The sequence below is a fragment of the Balearica regulorum genome, chromosome 2 (genome assembly GCF_011004875.1).
Source record: "Balearica regulorum gibbericeps isolate bBalReg1 chromosome 2, bBalReg1.pri, whole genome shotgun sequence".
Classification (NCBI taxonomy): Eukaryota; Metazoa; Chordata; class Aves; order Gruiformes; family Gruidae; genus Balearica; species Balearica regulorum.
The window spans coordinates 51,909,514-51,927,630 of record NC_046185.1 but is presented as its reverse complement, the minus strand read 5'-3'; the positions used below and the strand labels follow the sequence as shown (position 1 = coordinate 51,927,630).

The window sequence follows — 18,117 nt, the reverse complement described above, 5'->3', positions numbered from 1 at the left end:
TGAGGCGGTTTTTTTCCCCTAAGGACTAGAAAATCCTTAGGACTGGAGAATAAGCTAAGAAGCTGACATCACTGAACGCCTTTTATACCTGTGCAGCTGCCCACACCTGTCAAAGGGTCTACTTGAACTCTTGATAGGGGCTCTCTATTCGAAGGCAAGTTGAACACCTGTAGACAGCAATGGTTCATTTTGGGATCTTGAGGCAGGTGAAGCTTGGGAAAACCCACTGCTCTTTTTTACCCTGTTTATATTTAGTTGATGTAGTAATCATTTGCAGAAACTCTGAGCAAGTCTTGTGCGTTTGTTTCTTACAGTCATCTTTGGGGAGGGAAAAATGCAAAACCTCAAAACAAAAACACTAGGGACAGCCTTTGCTAATTGTAGAGTCAGATGCCTTTTGCTTGAAAATAATTCATCTGACATATTCAAATCTAAGACAGTAAGTGAGAGCAAGTTTGTTGATTTCACTGCCCTAGCACTTGACAGAAAAAGATGGCTTCTGAGATATCTGTTGTTGAAGGTAGAAAAATAAGAGTTTAAAAGCCATTCCTAATGTCACTAGGCAAACGGTTCCACAGAGAAGCATTGTAAGATGGCTTAATGTGACTGCACGCTAAGTGGAGCATTTCAGCTGCAAAGATGCAGATTACTATTCAACTTCTGCTGAAGAATTATAGGCAGTGCTAATTTGAAAAGGTAATTTTATTTTTTTATTAAAAACTTCTTTTAATATAAGAATATTTGCTAACTTGAAACGAGGTACTGAAATAGGCACTGGATTTTTTTTGACAGAGCATGTTAAAGCAAATGTGGACCTACCTAATGATTACTGAGTGTTCTGTCAGCTCCATTACCGTAGCGTTTAAGTATCCTTATGCTATAAAAACCATACAGTTCAAGTGTTCCTGTGTTGTCAAGAATAATGCTTTGTTCCCTTTATCCCATTATTTTTATTCCATTTTAAAGACAGAAGGAAAAGTGACTTGCTTAAGACTGTGGCCAGAGATATGAGAAAGGAGACCAAAACCAAGGCCTCCGGGCCCTACACTAGGTCACTGACCACAGGACTGAACACTTTATCATGGTGAATCTAGGGGACCAGCTACACCAGTAGCTGCATTCAGATATTCCAAGTTGCTGGAAGGCTCTCAAGATAGGAAATGCAGCTTCTTGACTAATTGTAGACCTTGTATCGTCTGAACTACAACTATGACTTGTACCTCAAAAATTGGAGAGCCAATTGCTCCTTTTATTTGTCTATATAGACATTGTGATTTGCTTGCTCAGGCAGTTGCTTTAGGAATAGTACAAAATACCTTAGATTATTTTTGTTCTTATTGTAATTTATGTTACAGAGTAATAGAGATAGCTTTGTCCACCTGGTAACGACACAGTCCCTGTTCAAAAATGTTTTTTTAAAATTGACCACATAAAAATGGGGAAAACAGAATGTCCAGTTTCTCACACAGGGAAGTGAAGGAGAGAGGGATTACGTGAGTATTTCAATATTGGACACCCAGTGCCAATAGAATTGAATCTTACCTTGGCTCAGTCCCAGATCTGAGTACCATGGCTTCCCCTGTAGTTTACCTGAGGGCATCATCTGTGCTAAGAAACCCTTCAAAACAAATAAGAATTATGGGTAAGATTGTTCTGAGTTGTGTAGGCAGTCTGGGTTGTAAGAGAGCTGTCTGACTTTAACAGTTCTCAAATACTAATGTTTTGGAGATTTATACATTTTGAGATTACTCCTATTTCCTTTTCATCAGGAAATGGGAATAATTTCAGTATAGAATCACGAAGACTTCAAGGGGATGTGAACTTTTCTTCAGAGAAGGGTGTAATTTGAATCCATGTTTATGTGAAGTATGTATGTACACAAATACATCTCTGATAAAACTTTTGGCAAATGCTTTTGCTGACAGCAAGATTTTGGAAGCATGGGTTACTTCTGAAAAACAGGAATTCTCTTTAAGTGTAGCTTTACATAGGAAGAGAATAAAGACTTGTAAGCATATTAATCTAATTTTAAGTTGATAGCTGTTTGGGGGAGGGGGGAAGGGAATTCTGTTAGTTTATAATTACTTGTAGCAAAATACTTAGCATCTTCCACACTTTCAGAGAGACCATCAATAAGTAAGTACAACTTGAGAAGGATAGGCAATAAGCTTTGTATTTTATCCATGGCTGCAAGTTACACTCTGAGAATGCAAACATAAGTGTTGTCGATCTGTCATTGCAGGCACACCTCTTCTGAAACAGCTTCATAACTATGTAATTTAAAACTTAAAGTGTGAGAGTGAGCCAGTTCTGCAAATAAGTCAAAGAAGTTGGGAGCAGAAAAAAACCAAGATGAATGCATCTGGAGGAAACTGTGGGAGCCCCAGTTCTGCAGAACCTGCTGGAGATTTCTTCAAGGAATTGTGGTCCAAACTGAAAGAATGTCATGATAAAGAAGTACAAGGTAAATTGTTAAAGTTTGGGTTCACAGAAGGCTGTCTGTTACCACAGGAAAACTTTGAACCAGAGTACCACTCCATCTGCATGGAACTAAATAGATTTTTAATGTCTTATGTTATGTGGAAAGTTGGACTGGATGATTACAAATGATCCTTACAGATTGACCCTAAGCCTGTCTTAACAGGATTAGATTTAAACTGTCAACAGGTATAAATGATTTGTTAGGTCAGAGAAGAACAAGTAATACAATGTTAAACATAATGTTACATGGGATCTGTGTTTGCTTAGGAAATATTTAAATGTTACTTTACCTTTAATAGATTGTGATTCAAAGTTTCCAAATCAGGTTATTCAATGGATTTTTTTTTTTTGCTTTGCTTTTTTTTTTTTTTTACTTTTGGGTTTAGTCACTTCAGATTAAATGGCTTTCATTGATTATTTCCCCTAAATTGTGCAAAATACCACTGCAGATTCATATAACTAAGTGAAAAGTATTTATTCAGTTTTTGGTGTTCTAAATTTTCTCAACAAGATTTATTAGAGTTGCTTATACTTCTATTATATTTTGTGACCTGTGATACCAGTTTTACTATGGATTGACTGTTAATGTCTGTTCATTCTTCAATAGTGCAGAAAATTAATAACACTCAAAGATGAGTTATTACACCATATATTTATATTTTTCTTATAATATTGTTTCACAAGTAGTATTCATAAAATGTTTTGCTAAAAATACTTCACAAGAAGTTCAGATTTTGTCACACAATCCATTCTTTTGGATGGAATTAAAACAGTATTTGACTGAGTCTTCCAACAAGTATGACCTTATGCATGAAACAGTATTTATCTTAGGCTGGAATAAATGCAGGTGAGTTTTTGTGAATTAAGAATTTGGGTTATGCAAATGGGTCATGCAAGTAGCCAGACTATTCCAATGGCCTTGGTCATTTCCATTAGCCTCAAAACAGTTCCAGGTCTGTCCGTTTAGGTCCAGTTATATCATCACTTCTTAATTTCAAAAACTGGGGGATTGTTTTATAACATATAGATGTTTCATACCTCCCACTGAAAGTCTTGACTCAACAATTTGCAAAACTGGGCCTTGACACTTTGTTAGTAATTTAAAAAACAAATAAAAGAATTTATACCAGTTTGGCAACTGAAAGGAAAGATGTACCAGATAGTAGCATTTTGTTACAGTAAAAAAAGTATGTGTAACTATATGAAATATAATTTTATATTGTGTCCAAAAACACACACAAAAAAATCTTTTTTTTTTTTTTTTTTAATTTTTCTTCTTTTTTTTAATTCTTGCTGGTTCTTTTCAGAGTGGGTGTGATGTCAGCTGCAGATAAATGCGGAAGTACTAACAGAATGGGATCTGGCAATCAGTGGCATGTCTGAACAACAAAAACTGAACAAACAAAAAGCTCTAATGTAGAGGGTAATGTTAAGTGACCCCTTCTCTAGTTTCTTGGGATGTGTAGCACGTGATTTTAAAGTTTTGGTTTTCTTTATGCAAGTGAAGATACTTTTCAGAATGCATGCTGGGTGTGGCCCGATAATTTTGCCACTAGGCAGTCTTTTTCATGCCTAGCCCTTTGTCAGTATGTCCTGCACCGTGTTAGGTAAAATTAGGTCTTCCATGATAACATCAAAGACATGCCTGAAGGATAGTTAATTTTTTCAAAAGGTGGGGATCCTCTTATAGAAAATGGTACTGGAAGATATTTTAGAAACATCAAACACAGGCTTGCCTGGACTTTGCTTGTTTCTGAAGTCTATAAATAAGAATTAAAATTGACTCATGAGTTTCCAATCTAAATGTCAGCAAAAAATTATTTTAAAGATGGTGGAAGGTGGATTAAGGGGAAGTTAGTAGTTGGAGAAAAAGCATTTTGCGTGTACAGCGCACAATGTACTGAACACTGTAATGGTGGAATTCTTATTATTTATTACAAATCCATGAAATGTAGGATTTATGACATATAAACTTGAAATGCTTAGGCATATTATACAAGCTATAATATTTATATATTTATAGAGTATAGACTAAAGAATCCTTCAAATTCATACAGTTTGAAATGGATTTTATTGAATTTTTATATTACTATATTGTAAAGGGTGTATTTTTCCACCATGTTAGCTAAACAAACCCAGCTTCTTATTCTTGTAAACTGATCATGTGCAAAAAATTCCAAATTTTGGCCCTCTTCAGACAAAATAGCTATCATTTTCTCTCAAATTTATCATATGACAATGGGTAGGACTCCTACAACCCAGTTCCCAAAGATGTTGGGCATGGTCAATGTCAGTTGACTTCTCATGGAATTCAGAAGTACTAAGCAACTCAGAATAATGGTTATTAAAACTATATTTACTTTTATTTCCTACCTGTAGAATGTGTGGAAAACTTGCATAGTGCTCACAAATTAGAAAAGAGTTTAGTAATGCTGTTTATAAAGTGACTAATTTCTGCAGGTGTTAATACTTGCATCTAGCTTAAAATAATTATACTTGCTGCATGTGGGTCTTACCAACATGATTCCTGAGGATGAATTCAAGTCTAAAGCTCTATCTTAAAAAGAAACATATTTCAGCATAGAAATGTATGTGAAGAGAGTTTTGTGTACAAGAAATAGCCTTTTTTTTTTTTTTTTTCCCAATTCCTCCTTACCTCTGAAAAGCAGAAGATAACAATAGGGAAAAAACTGTAGTCACAGATGCAGGGAAAATTACGAGGAAGGCAATCTCATTGATAGATTGCTGTAGGAAAGGAAATGGCTGGAAGCTCCTCTAAAGTAAATAATTACAGAAATCAGGGCTGGAAGGGATCTTAGGAGGTCATCTAGTCCATCTTTATACCCTTAAGGTAGGATTATGTCTGTGTCATTGCTGACAGAAGCTTGTCCAACCTGTTCCGAGAAAACTTTAGCAATAAAGATGCTGCAGTCTTCCCAGCCACTGTCAATTTTAAGTGGATTTAATGCATTTGAAAACTCATCAGAACAGAAATTGTCATAGCCATTAATTGAAATGTTACAGGTACATAGTCTAATCAAGTTGCAGTTTTCATAAAACAGTGGTGTACGCTTGTTTAATCTGCCTAATTATAGCTTAAAGAAAGTTTCCGTCACTTTAATGGAGACAGCGTGTCATTTACTAAAGCGCTTTAGGTAGTGTAGATTTATACAGTCTGCAGCTTGTCTAATTTTCATAGAAATATTGTGTGAAAGATAAAACTGAATTGGGAATGTACATACTGTAGTTTCATGTAAGTTTGTATGCTCACTAGAGTGTTAAATAAGGAAATCTGAAAAAGCAAAGCTCTTTAAATGAGTATGCTTAAAACCTCCCAAGGCTCTGGAAAAGTAAAAGGAAGAGATTACACCCACTGCAGTAATTCAACGCTCTTGGATAAATGTAACAAACTGGTTTCCTGCCTTCTCATTGGAGTCATTTGAATTAAGAAAAAATGCAACCTTTAAGTAACTAGTTAGGTTCCTCCTGAATTCAGGTGAGAGGGGAGATAGTGTTACCTGTAGCACAGTACTGGGCCTTTTGAGCGCTGCCTCTTCAATTTGTGGCTCAGGTTGCCAATGTTACAATCCTAAATACTTGCTGAACAGACTACCTGTTCATACAGGAGATGCATTGTTGTGCAGCTTCATTCCTTCTGATGGGCGTGGAGCAGCATTAAAGCACACTTTATAGGGGTTCTAATTCCAGATGCCTAATTGACTTGATGAATAGCAACTACTTAAAAAAAATAAACCCTCTTTCTATGCTGATCTGCATGATAGAACATAACATCTCACAGGTGTTGAACACTTAAGAGATAAAAGAAATCTTGCTATATTTCTTAAGAACTCTTTTTTTAAGTAGTCTCTGCATTTTTACCTCACTGTCTCACTGGCATCTTGTAGCATGTGGCATGGGGTTCACTGAGGCTCTGGCTGGCCTGACTGCTACGTTGTAAGTGGCCTGGACAGTGAAGCTTCTCAAGCAAGTAGTTTTCCCCCTTGAGCTGTTCTCACTTGAGTGTGGTAGGACAGACAAAAAAAAGAAGTCTATTAGCTGCCTTAACCTACATTTTATATAGTAAGATGTAGTATTTGGTATGTGTTTTGGTTTAAATTCAAAATTGTCAGAAGTTTTCTTAAAAGTGTTCTGGTTTTACAAATTTGTCATATTACCCTAAATGACAAATGCTTTTGAAAGAAAGCTCACAAGACACCTTATGTTCAACTTGAAGTTGCTTGCAACTTTTCATAGGTTGAAGAAAATATGGCATTAGGGAAAATTGTGTTACATTATTTTCTGATGTCTTAGGAAATTTTCTATTGGATTTGTATTTCAGAAAATATACCATTGGAATCTGATTATTTCCAACCGTTTATTTAGAATGGGAATGGCCAGCGTGTGTGTGGGTAGTATCACATAAATTTCCATAGCACTGCATCCTACTTGCTAAGGTGTGCTGTACTTAAAGCACCTTTATCTTCCTGTCCCTGTGCACATACACGTGCACCCAAAACCTTGCAAGCAGATTGGCTGGACTGCTCTCTAGCCCCTGGGCCATCATCTGCCCACTCCTTCCCAGAACATCAGTTTTATTTGCAAACCTTTTTACTTCTGCGCTGAACATGCATTTAGGAGTGTGTGGGCCTTAGTGGGAGAAGGGCCACAGATGAAATATCATTCCTCAGTGTACCTTAGGAGGTTCCAAGGAAGCTTTGGCCAAGAGGGTCTGGTAGCATACCTCCAAAAGATTATGTTGTCCTTTTGTGCTTTAAAGCCTTAAATCATATATTTTTAATGTTTCTTTATGTGTATACATGGTAATACATTTTTCAGTAGTTGGATGCTACATTTCAAGTGTAGTATTATGCATTTATGTGTACACAGAACATATTTTATGCTGCTTAGGTAGGCATAGTCGATGAAAATATATTGACAGTGCTTGGTAGTCATGTGGGTTTTTTTACAAAGGTGTTTTTATACCTGTTTAGGTGGGAATCTGCATGTTTGTTTAAGAAGTCCCTATTTCCTAGGAATCATAACAGCTATATTTTTTTCGAAGATCATGTAGAACATACTTAAGAAGTCTAAAATGAACCATTTTCTCTCTAAATTAGTGGCATTTTTTTTCTCTCTTTTGCAGATGTCATTGGCAGAAGGAGAGTTAGTTTATTGTTTCACTCATTTTGTTGAATCAGATTTCTGTAACATATTTTCTTCTTTCCACTTTTCAGGCTTACAGCTGAAAATATCTAAGCTGAAAAAGGAAAGATGCTTGTAAGTACTCATTCTAATGATCTAGTTTATTAAAGGAGAGTCTGAGTACCATTAACAAGCTGTAATTCTTGTGAGAACAATTGAGGTTTCATGGATTCTTCCTTCAGACATGTACAAAACTCTCCTCGCTTTGATAATTTGACTGAAGTCATCTAAAGATACAGGGTGTGTAACCTGAACACTAGGTTTGCCTTCCTTGAACAAATGACTGGTAAGGTTTTCTTATCCATAGTATTTCTAGGATGCCTACTAAGATGTTGACGTCTCTAATACAAAAGATAATTAGGGAGACATTTTAAAATTAAGGTTCTATCTGTAAAAGAGAAATAATGACAAACCAAAAAGCCAACTTTTTTTAGAATTTAATTTTTTTTGCTACATGTTTGCCTTTAGTATCAGATGTTACACCTTAACTTGGCTTTCAGTCATTCAGTAAAGATTCTGGTAATAACCTTGCTAATTTTCACAAAAGTCTTAAATTATAAGACATATGTAACTTCTTTTGCAATCATTATTTGCTACTGATTTTTAGTTCTGTTCATTAGAAGCAATTTGGGGAAAAAAAATCTGAATTACAAGATTTACATGTACAGAAGTATCACAATATGTATTTACAGCATTAAATCAGCTTTTATTTTCCTTCTGCTGACTAAAACCATATTTAATTAAATTATAAGAGATATGCTAATGTGGTTCTTTATTCAAATTTTTACTTGAGGTTTAATTATAGTAATACTATGTTAATATTACATATGACCTGTATTGTGAGTTGCACTTTATAAAGTGCTGTGTAGGAGGAATAAAAATAAATTACTTGATCTTTTTCTACTTTGGAAAACAATATTATGATATGAGATATGTTAAAGAAATTAAACTCTTCTTAAAATTAGCAAAAATACTCCATATTTGCATTTCCAGCGTTACCATCTGAAGTCGAAAATATACAGTCTTACTTTTAAAGAGTAGCCGCAGTGCTCTCAAGCATAGTTTGTGCTTTTTCCGAATTAACATTTCTATCATCACCTAGTCAGTTTTCTTCCTCATTAATTCTTATTAGGTTTTTTCATTGTTTCTTTTTTAGTTACATTTTTCAAGTTGTATAAGCAGGAAATAACTTTTCCTTAGTCTAGAAAAATTAGGTCATTGTGTGCTTTTTCTGTACCATAGTGACTCAAGCAACTCTCTAGCATTTTCGATAGTTATCTTCTAAACTCCCCGATGTGCTTATATTTCTGGCTGAGAGGGAAACACAGATATCTTTCCTTAGGAGTAAATTCCCACTAGTGGAATCCATCTTTCCCTTTTCCTCTAACATGAAGTATGTAAATGCATCTTAAAATGATACTGGCTTTTCTAGTATAATTAGATTGTACTACAGTCCATACTTAACTTGCTGTCTACTTTTATTATAATTGTTCTTCTGTAATTATAACTGCCTCACTTCCAGAAAAAATTGTTCTTGTTTGTTTTCACTAGGCACTTGGAAGAAACTGCCTTCAGTTGTGTAATGCCTGTGTTGCTCCCTTCCCTATATATCTTTTTGAGTTTTGTTTATCATGGTACTCAAACCTCCTCTGAGCTTGTGCTTTCAGTTAAATATCGCCCATCCTGCTGGCATTTGATAAACCACAGAAGCACTTTGAGCCTGCACAGTATTGTGTTTTTTCACATTTCAGCTGCATTCATACAGATTTCATCTGTGAAGGCTATAGATAATTGCCTATGATTTTGACTTTTGTCTGAATGGTGTCACTCTGACAGTTCCTGAGCAGGTGCCAGTGTTTTCTTTGCACTTTGTGAGGACTAAAGGCTGCAGAGAAGCTGGTAGAATATAGCAGTGGCAGCTGAAGGAACAGTTCGGGACAGGATCACAAAAGGAAAGATTAATTAATCACTTCCATGACAGCATCCACCTTATTCTGGTACCATCAGGATTCTGTGCATTTACCAAGGAATTCACCAAACCTACAGCAGGTTTTACAATCCCAAGAGTGCCTGTGTGGCTAACTCCCTGTTCCCCCATGTATGCACCTGCTCCTCAGGATCAAGATTTGTCAGCTTTTATATGGCTTCTTGCTCAGTCTCCAACACTAGTAGAACACAGGGCATACTCTTTGCAGCTGTTGCTTAATTGTGCATAAGAGTTCACAAATTATTAAAAAAGTGGCAATGGATTCCAGTTCCTTATTTGGTGTGTTGGTGAATTTTTACTCAGTTGGAAATATGAATTCATATGAGCTTTATCAAGATTTGGAGTTCAGGATGTATCATGGAATGTTATCACATCTTTCAATAAAATCCAAACAGTATATGCATCTTTACATTTTAAAGATATGCTTTCTGAACATTAAGATTGATATTGCAGTATCACAAGGAATATATTTGTTAGTAGATGAAATTATATTAGGTTATTAGCTGACTCTGAGTTAACAAATATTTGATGCTATGTTTTATACTTAAAGGCTACACCTACTTTCCTGGAAAAAATCAGTTTAACATTATTTCTTATGTATAATTCATAAATGAAGTACTTATTTTTAATCTAAAAGGATGAAATTATCTCTTGCTGTTATTGTCAACTTAACCTGGCATATCATGAGTTACTTCCACGTTCTGAAAATCTTAAATTGATCAGTTAATTCTCTAGATGATGAATATTATCAGTGATGTGACAGAACACATAGCAAATGGTTTAATTATTGTTTGTTGGAATATTTCTACAATTACTACCTCGTAGCTACAATACTCTTACATAGGAGGTCTTGTACTCCTTGGTGTGTCTGAATACCTGAGGTTCAGTATTTCAAACTTGGTAATCAGCTGACAATGAGTGCCTTATTTTGTATCCCACTTCAGAATTGGAGCTAATGACTTGTAAATGCTAGGTCAGAGACTCTTCATTATGCAGAATGCCTTCATAGCCAAAAATGTCTGGCACGTTTATCAGGTACGCTGGAATTCTTTAAAAAAAACAAACAAAAACCAAAACACCAACCAAGCAGCCTAGTTCCTTCTATCATTTTACTATCTCAGTGTGACATTTTACAGGGTTTAGGTGGAAGACATGGAGTATTTTTAACAAAGAACTCAATGCCATTGAATGACTTAAAGGTAGCTTGAGAAAATATTTTAAAATTTGATACTTTAGGCCTTCTCTAAGTTGCATAAACTGAACAAGGAGATTTATTTTTTTTTCATGCCATAAACATCAGAAAAATTGTCAGACTTCAAATTTTGCCGTAGACTGACTGTACTTGGTTAATGGACTGACGTAACAGAACTTTAATATTTTGTCCTCCCCAAGTGAAAGTACAAATCTGTAATGGTCCCTCATGCTGTTTGCATGCAACTGTTTTATATGTTGTATATGCAACTGAAAAGGACAATATTGGTCTAGGTGGTAGTAGAGAAAAATAAAATATCTATTCCTAAATTTCATAATTAATGTGTCTGTGATTGTACACTGCAGAAGCTTCCAGCTGTCCCATTCACTTTGTGACCTATGATTGTTAATTTCTTGCATTACTCTAATACCAGCAATATGAAAATGTGTTTGACTAATGTACCTTAACAGGATAGTGTTGATTTTAAAGTATGTGCAAAAGAATTGTATCAACAAGTTGGTAAATATGTTTTCATTTCCTAGTGTATGTGTGCTTAGCAGCTTTTTGTGGGCCACTTTCATGGCTTCCTCAAATAATCCATCTCAGGCACACCGAAAAGAAACACCCGCTTTCATGGAATATACAAAGAATTCCATGGTAAAAAGAAGAGCTGGGAATGAATTCTCAGAAGTTAGTCATTGTCATGTTACATAGATTCACCTGCTTAGCTTTTACTGAAAGTTTATTTCCTTGTAGAAAAAAACCCCATGTGCTTGTTTTTCATACCTTGTTTGCATCTAGAAGTCTTGTGATCTGATAATAAAAGTGAAGGGCAGCTAAAATCTGGAAGTTAATAGTCCTGCTTTTCCTTAGCTCTTTTGAGGAGGAAATGCTCTTTGTTAATTAAATAGCCCTGGCTTTTAGAGAAGGTATTTTCTCCAAGGTCTTCTGTTTCTGAGGTTTTTGGGAAGAGAGTTCTCTTCCCCATATTCATATTATGGGAATCTGTGTTCTGTAGACTGAGAATTGCTTCTTGAGGAACTAAACCTAATGGATGTAAAGGCTTGTCAGAGCTTTACAAACCTCACGTGGTTTTCCACACTGCAAGATTCACTTACTGCTAAGACAAGACCAAAGTGACCTGATTGGGAAAGCCCACTATTAGCTTCCCAACAGCTCAGCAGCACAGTAAAATAAGAGAAGTGCTTGAGCTTATATTCCTTGAAATTGTTGCTTGAATACTATTAGCTTTTATGCCTTGACTATCATGAACTCTAATTTTTGTCCTGAGCAAAAATCAGATTTCTCAACAGAAGCTCAACTGTAATATGAGTTAGAAACTAGCTGCTCCTTTCTTAACTTGGACATTTCTAAATTACCATTCATCAGAAATACTTGCTTCATTTATCCTCAACTTAATATTTGTACTGATGATAATCACATTTCCCAGGAATATGAAAGAAACAAGCCAGAGAGAATTCTCTATTGAAAAAGTAATAGCTGTAATTTAAAGCTAGAACTAACTTTTTTTTCTACTTGATTTTAGGGATGCAGAGAGGCTTGAAGAGTTTTATACCAAGAACCAACAGCTCAGAGAACAGCAAAAAGCACTTCATGACACTATCAAGGTTTTAGAAGACAGGTGAAGTAGTCTTTTAGCTCTTGGGTTTGTTCTGTTTTGCTTTTACAGACTAGCTCTGGATTCTTTGCAAGTTTTGGTTTGGGGTTTTTTTTTGTAAACCAGTCCTTGTCTAATATGATCTAAATAATGTGTTTTAAAGAAAAGTGGAGACTTTAGATTATTCTGACTGAATTGGATTTTTGTTATTTTCAAAGTGCTTAGCTTGCTTAGTTCAGTTAAGATAAATAGAAGTTAAATAGATCGGCTTGTGAGGCAGACAGGCATTTTAAAGCACACACTATTCCATCCATTTTTGTGGGGGTAAGTTTAATATCAATGGAGATGTAGTACAAGTACAAAACCCAAGGGTAAACTATATAACATACTTTGAAAGTCTCAATATAACTCATTAGGAAATCTTTCAGATTTGAGGGAGGTCTTTACCAGTTGTCTGTTTTACCTAAATTTAATCACAGGTTCTGTCTTTTTGCCTTCTTTTGAACTTGGATATTCTGATCACCTTTTGACCCATTCTGCCTTTTCCTTATTTGTTCCTGTTTAATCTGGCATAGCAAAACAAAACCAATAGACATGAAATTACAGTGCATTTTTTTCAGCTTTTAAAAATGACACCTATTTTGGAAAGTATATGTTAAATTTGCTGTTAATAGGCTCTCAAAAGCTTTCTGGGAACAGGAGATCATTACATAGTAAATTATTTTCCTACTTTCATGTGTTACCTCAAATTTTGGAGCTATAATACTCAAATTTTGCTTTCAACTCTGTTTCTGTGTGAAAGGCATTAGGAATAAACATGTAACTGTGCAGGTAATAACTTTCACACCACATAGGTAGAGACACATTTACAGTGTGGATGGACTTTTCTAATCCCTTAGCAGATGAAGTACTCACACTGCAGAAGACAAAAAGAGTACTTATAATGTTTTAATACAAGGAGATGATAATGCTGTGTTTATTACACAGTCAGATAAGCTGGTGTGAAGAGACATTTCAGTATTTTACTCTTCCCATAATTCCACAATATTAAAACCCCATAAACCAAGATGGCTTTTGCTTCCAATATTTAATTGGAAACTTAGGTGTTTTGTTTGGTTGGTTTTTAATACTCCATGTGCTAGCGACAGCAATGCAGAACTCGTAACCATTTGGTCTCTTATTTAGCCGGCAAAACACAGTGTGGTTTTCACTTTGGTAATATTATTAGCTTTTTGTTGTGTACGAGAAATAGCTACACTTCGGTTATCACCTGTAAAGTGAACACGCATTTCATTGCATGAATGAATGTGTCAAGTAAGATGGAATGATCATAACAAGTCCTTTTCTGATAGGTTCTGATAGCTGTTATTTCTTTAAAGAGCTGATCTGAACCATTAGAACCAGTGGAGGCAATGCCTCACATGAACTTTTGGATCCACTTTCAAGTATTGATGTCTAGATAAAGAGAGAGGATCTTACATTTACTTGGTATTTGTTACAGAGCGAACTTACTATTTGTGCTTTTTTTTGTTCTTAATGACAGTGATATATCCTTCTTAGGTGAAGTAGTAATTATATTTACTGAAATTATTTGCTTATTTGTATTTGCTTGAATGAACTTTACTTATAATGAATGGTAATTTGTATCTGACAGTACTCTTAGGAGGACACCTCACAAAGGCTTTCGGTGGCAAGGTGTAGCATGCTTCACTTTCTTAAAATAATGCATGTTGCTTTAGAAGTATCCAGTACCTACAGTCGTTTATGCAAATGTTAATACAGGTAGTATTAGGTTGTTGAGAAATCTCAAAATATTGCCATATCAACATATAAAACCACAGTACTTAGTGGTGTTCTGTATAGTTGACAGAAATTTCTGGTTTTCATTGTTCAAAAGGCCAGTTAAGTGTGGATATCTGCTTTATGGATGGCAGTATTTTCTTAACAGAGGGGCTTTTTTTCTCTTAATTTTATTGTAGATTAAGAGCGGGATTATGTGATCGCTGTGCTGTAACTGAAGAACATATGAGAAAGAAGCAGCAAGAGTTTGAAAATATCCGGCAGCAGAATCTTAAACTTATCACTGAGCTTAGTGAGTTTTATCCATGAGTCTGAAAACAACACATACTATTTTGTAAACTAGTTCCTTGTGAATTCCTGTAACTTGATATAATTTATATATGCTGTGTTTAGTAAGTCCAAATTCCGTCACGGGGATACTTAATTCTACAGTCTGAAAATACATAATATACCAATTACTAGTCACATGACCCACCTTCTTAGATTGAAGTGCTGATACTGAAAGTGAATTGACATGGAAAATCTTACAGTATAAAGTAGCTACTGTAGATAAAATGTGGCTGCTTCTGTTTATTCCTTTAACTAAAACATACAATGACTGATTACCAGTTTTCCTAAGGAAATTCTGACTTCAAAAGCAACTGGTGATCACAAAGTAGCAAGTTCAAACAGAAGTTCCCTGGGTCCAGCTTGTGCCCTGTAGATTGTCTTGGAGTTTAACTGCAATAACCCATAACCTTCACATAACCCTCTAAAGCCACAAAAGAATCACTTCATGCCAGGCAGTTTGTAGGCAGCTCATTTGGAAATCAGGAAGTTGTATATATGGGACAGGAAAAAAGAAACTCTTCTGGGTGACATGAAGGCAGGACACAACAAATGTCTTCATAAAGAGAGTTTGGAAAGATTGGTGGTATAAAATGCTAAAAAAATACAGGACAGGATTTTAAAATGTTAATCGTATCTGTACCATTAATTAATTATTTTGTGTCATTTAGTTGTCTGGCTTGATCAAAAAGAAGCAGACATTCAGTGAGATTTAAAATATGGTAAATGCCAGATACAAAAAGTAGCTTTTCAGTGCTTAAGTTATTACTACAGAATCTAATATTACTATATGAAATACATACATTTTTCAAGGACTTTTAATATTGGATATTTATGTAAAAATATTCTGAATTCTTGAGTTTAATGATTAACAACATGGTACAACCAATCTTTAAATAAATCTCTGAACTGTAAAAATCAAGGTGAGACCTATTAGCTACAAATCTTCTTGAACGCTATCTGACAGAACAGTAGTCTTTTGTGGGTTTGGGCTGAGATCTATATGATGATTTATGTATTTCCTGCAACCAGCAAAAAAGATCAGTCAAGAATAATCCAGAGGTAAAATATGTAACAAGAAAATAAAAAAGCAAAGTGAACAGAAAAGTTGGGAGCTGTCACTATGTTAGTTTGAGACATCATGGAAAAAAGGCTGAAGGTGATGCAGTAAGCTTGTGTGGAGTCCAGGCAGAATGAATTGGAAATTAAGAAAAGTAAATAAAAAAAATTCTGACAAAATATTTAACTGATTTTTAAGAAATCGGGGTTTTTTCCCATTCTATCCAATTAGCTGGCCACTTCAGTGGCTAAAACCAAATTCTTATTACTTTATAATTCATAGGCTGTCTTCAACCTAAGGAAGCAATTTTGTCCATGGAGCTGAGTGAGCAATTCATTCGTCTTTACCACAAAGTCTCACTTGTACGTACATAAACAACAGTAATTCATGATTGTGTGGAACTAATATTACGATCCAGTAGTTGTGACACCCTTGCCTTTTCTGACACATCGTTTTACAACCTTTTTAATGCCTAGCTTGAAAATTCATTTTGGTAATACCATACACCCTCTATGCCCTACGTTTTAGAATTGGTTCTGTTTCCTTAAAGGACATGACAAAATTCGGTATGATGTGATGTTAACGTGTGCATTGATTTTTTTTTTTTTTCCCCTCTTTTTTTTTTTCTGTAAATTGCAGTGAATGAAAAAAACAACTTACAGGATGAAAATAAAAAGATAACTGAACAGTTCCAGCAATTACAGAAGGAGTTGGAGTAAGTTTTGAGGGTTTTGGGTATTATCTCCCCTGCAAATTCCTCAGTAGTAATGTTTGGGAATATAAATATCAGCTTTTAAGTCTTTAAAACTTGAGTTTCCTCTTTTTTAATAGATTGTGAAAAGATAGTCTACAGCCACTATAACAACGTAAAACTAGCAACTTTGTATTGTGTAGAATTTTTTTTTTTTTTTAACTGTGTGCATCTTTCTTTTTTTAAACTGAAAGACAGATAAATTTGTCATAGAAATTCTGATTGACTTCAAGACTGTTCAAGATTATTCTGGTCACAGTGCATAGCAAAGCCTAACATCTCATTCTTTTATTCCTCTGCAGACTCTTTACCAATTCTTTCCTCCTAGGTTAAGACCTTAGAAAAGTAGTTTCTCAGCTAGTCAAAAAGACCCAGGATCTTGCCATAAATTCTTAAAATAAACTTAAAATAATTTTGTAAATTTTGAAAGAAAACCATAAAAATAACGAACTACAAATTGACTGTCAAATTGTAATCTGATATGATAGCAAGAACATGCCATATAATGTTGTGGTTAATATGCAGATATGGTGTAGTGTGCAAGGCAGAGGTAGTAGTCCTTTCTTGTATAGCTGTGGTCTGACATCATCTGAAACTTATCTCGGTTTTGCCTATCTGCTTGGTGAAATTAAAGCTCTTCATCCTGCTGACTTGGGGTTTTATTTGACCATCTGATTTGGTCTCCAGGGAGCGAAAGCAACAAGCAGTGGAATTAGAAGAAGGTGTCATTCCAGATTCTCCAGTTCTGACTTCTTCGTTTTCTATGGTTAATCGTATGAAAAGAAAAAAAGAGAATAGGCATATCCGATACACAGAACATACACACCCAGATTTGGAACTTGCAGAAAGCAATGGTGGTAAGAGTATTGTAATTTTTAATTAATTTTAAAAAATATTTTTAAAGGCTAAAGAAAAGATGGTGTATAAATTTGATTGCAAAGGGTGAAATCTAAAAAAAACCTCATGTTTTTCTTGGTTTGGCTTTTTTCCGTTTATGCTATAATACATGAGCCGGGAAAAATGTCTTTAGCAGTAACTGTTATATCAGCGATATGCTCAGAGCTTATCTCTACCTCCTACTTTTCTTTGTCCACATCCACATCCAAATATAACTGTTTTCCAACCCATATCTATTCTGTAACTACAAACAAACTAAAAAATCTGCTAGGGTTTGACTTGTGCGTACAGCTATGTCACCACCTAGTGGAGAGTGAAATAAATGTTTTGCCACATTCAGCAGTTTTTCTGCAATTAAACATTACTGAAACTGATAAATAGCTAATTCTAGCAGCTATGTGATCTTTTTCTGGTACTGATACACTGTTGGCACTTGTTTTGTGTCTAAGTTCGGAAGTATTGTGCACATTTAATTTCTAAACTTCACTTTAATGTCATAGAAATAGCTCTAATGTATTTTAACTGTAAGAATTTTTTTGTGAAATAAGGGACTTTGGGTTGTATTTAATGATACACAGGAAATATGATAAACAATCCAGGTGTTCTTAAAGTGTTAATATATTTCATGGAATAAAAAAAAAGTATTTAAAATGATATGAATACATCTAAATATAAATCTTGACTAAAAGCTTCTTTTCAATAATACAAATAGCACAACTGTGGGGTGAAGAGGGTGGGTTGGTTATCCGTGCCCTTTCTTTTGCCTATGCAATTTGAACGCTGTGAATAGTTTTTCCTTTCT

At 34.9% G+C, this 18,117-nt stretch overlaps 1 protein-coding gene across 6 annotated transcripts in view; it reads left to right on the top strand.

Annotated features, from left to right (window-relative positions):
- The window catches only part of RBBP8 (RB binding protein 8, endonuclease), a 41,358-nt gene that overhangs the window by 6,560 nt on the left and 16,681 nt on the right, over nucleotides 1-18,117 (top strand). For 3 of the 6 annotated variants that reach the window (XM_075744246.1, XM_075744244.1, XM_075744242.1), the window contains exons 2-7: nucleotides 2,243-2,464; nucleotides 7,716-7,758; nucleotides 12,409-12,504; nucleotides 14,460-14,572; nucleotides 16,307-16,382; nucleotides 17,106-17,275. In XM_075744246.1, coding sequence (XP_075600361.1) covers nucleotides 2,353-2,464; nucleotides 7,716-7,758; nucleotides 12,409-12,504; nucleotides 14,460-14,572; nucleotides 16,307-16,382; nucleotides 17,106-17,275 — 610 coding nt within the window. In that variant the 5' untranslated portion in view covers nucleotides 2,243-2,352. Of the gene's footprint in view, nucleotides 1-562; nucleotides 697-2,242; nucleotides 2,465-7,715; nucleotides 7,759-12,408; nucleotides 12,505-14,459; nucleotides 14,573-16,306; nucleotides 16,383-17,105; nucleotides 17,276-18,117 lie in introns of all 6 variants that reach the window. The other 3 variants (XM_075744245.1, XM_075744243.1, XM_075744248.1) reach the window with 2 other exon arrangements.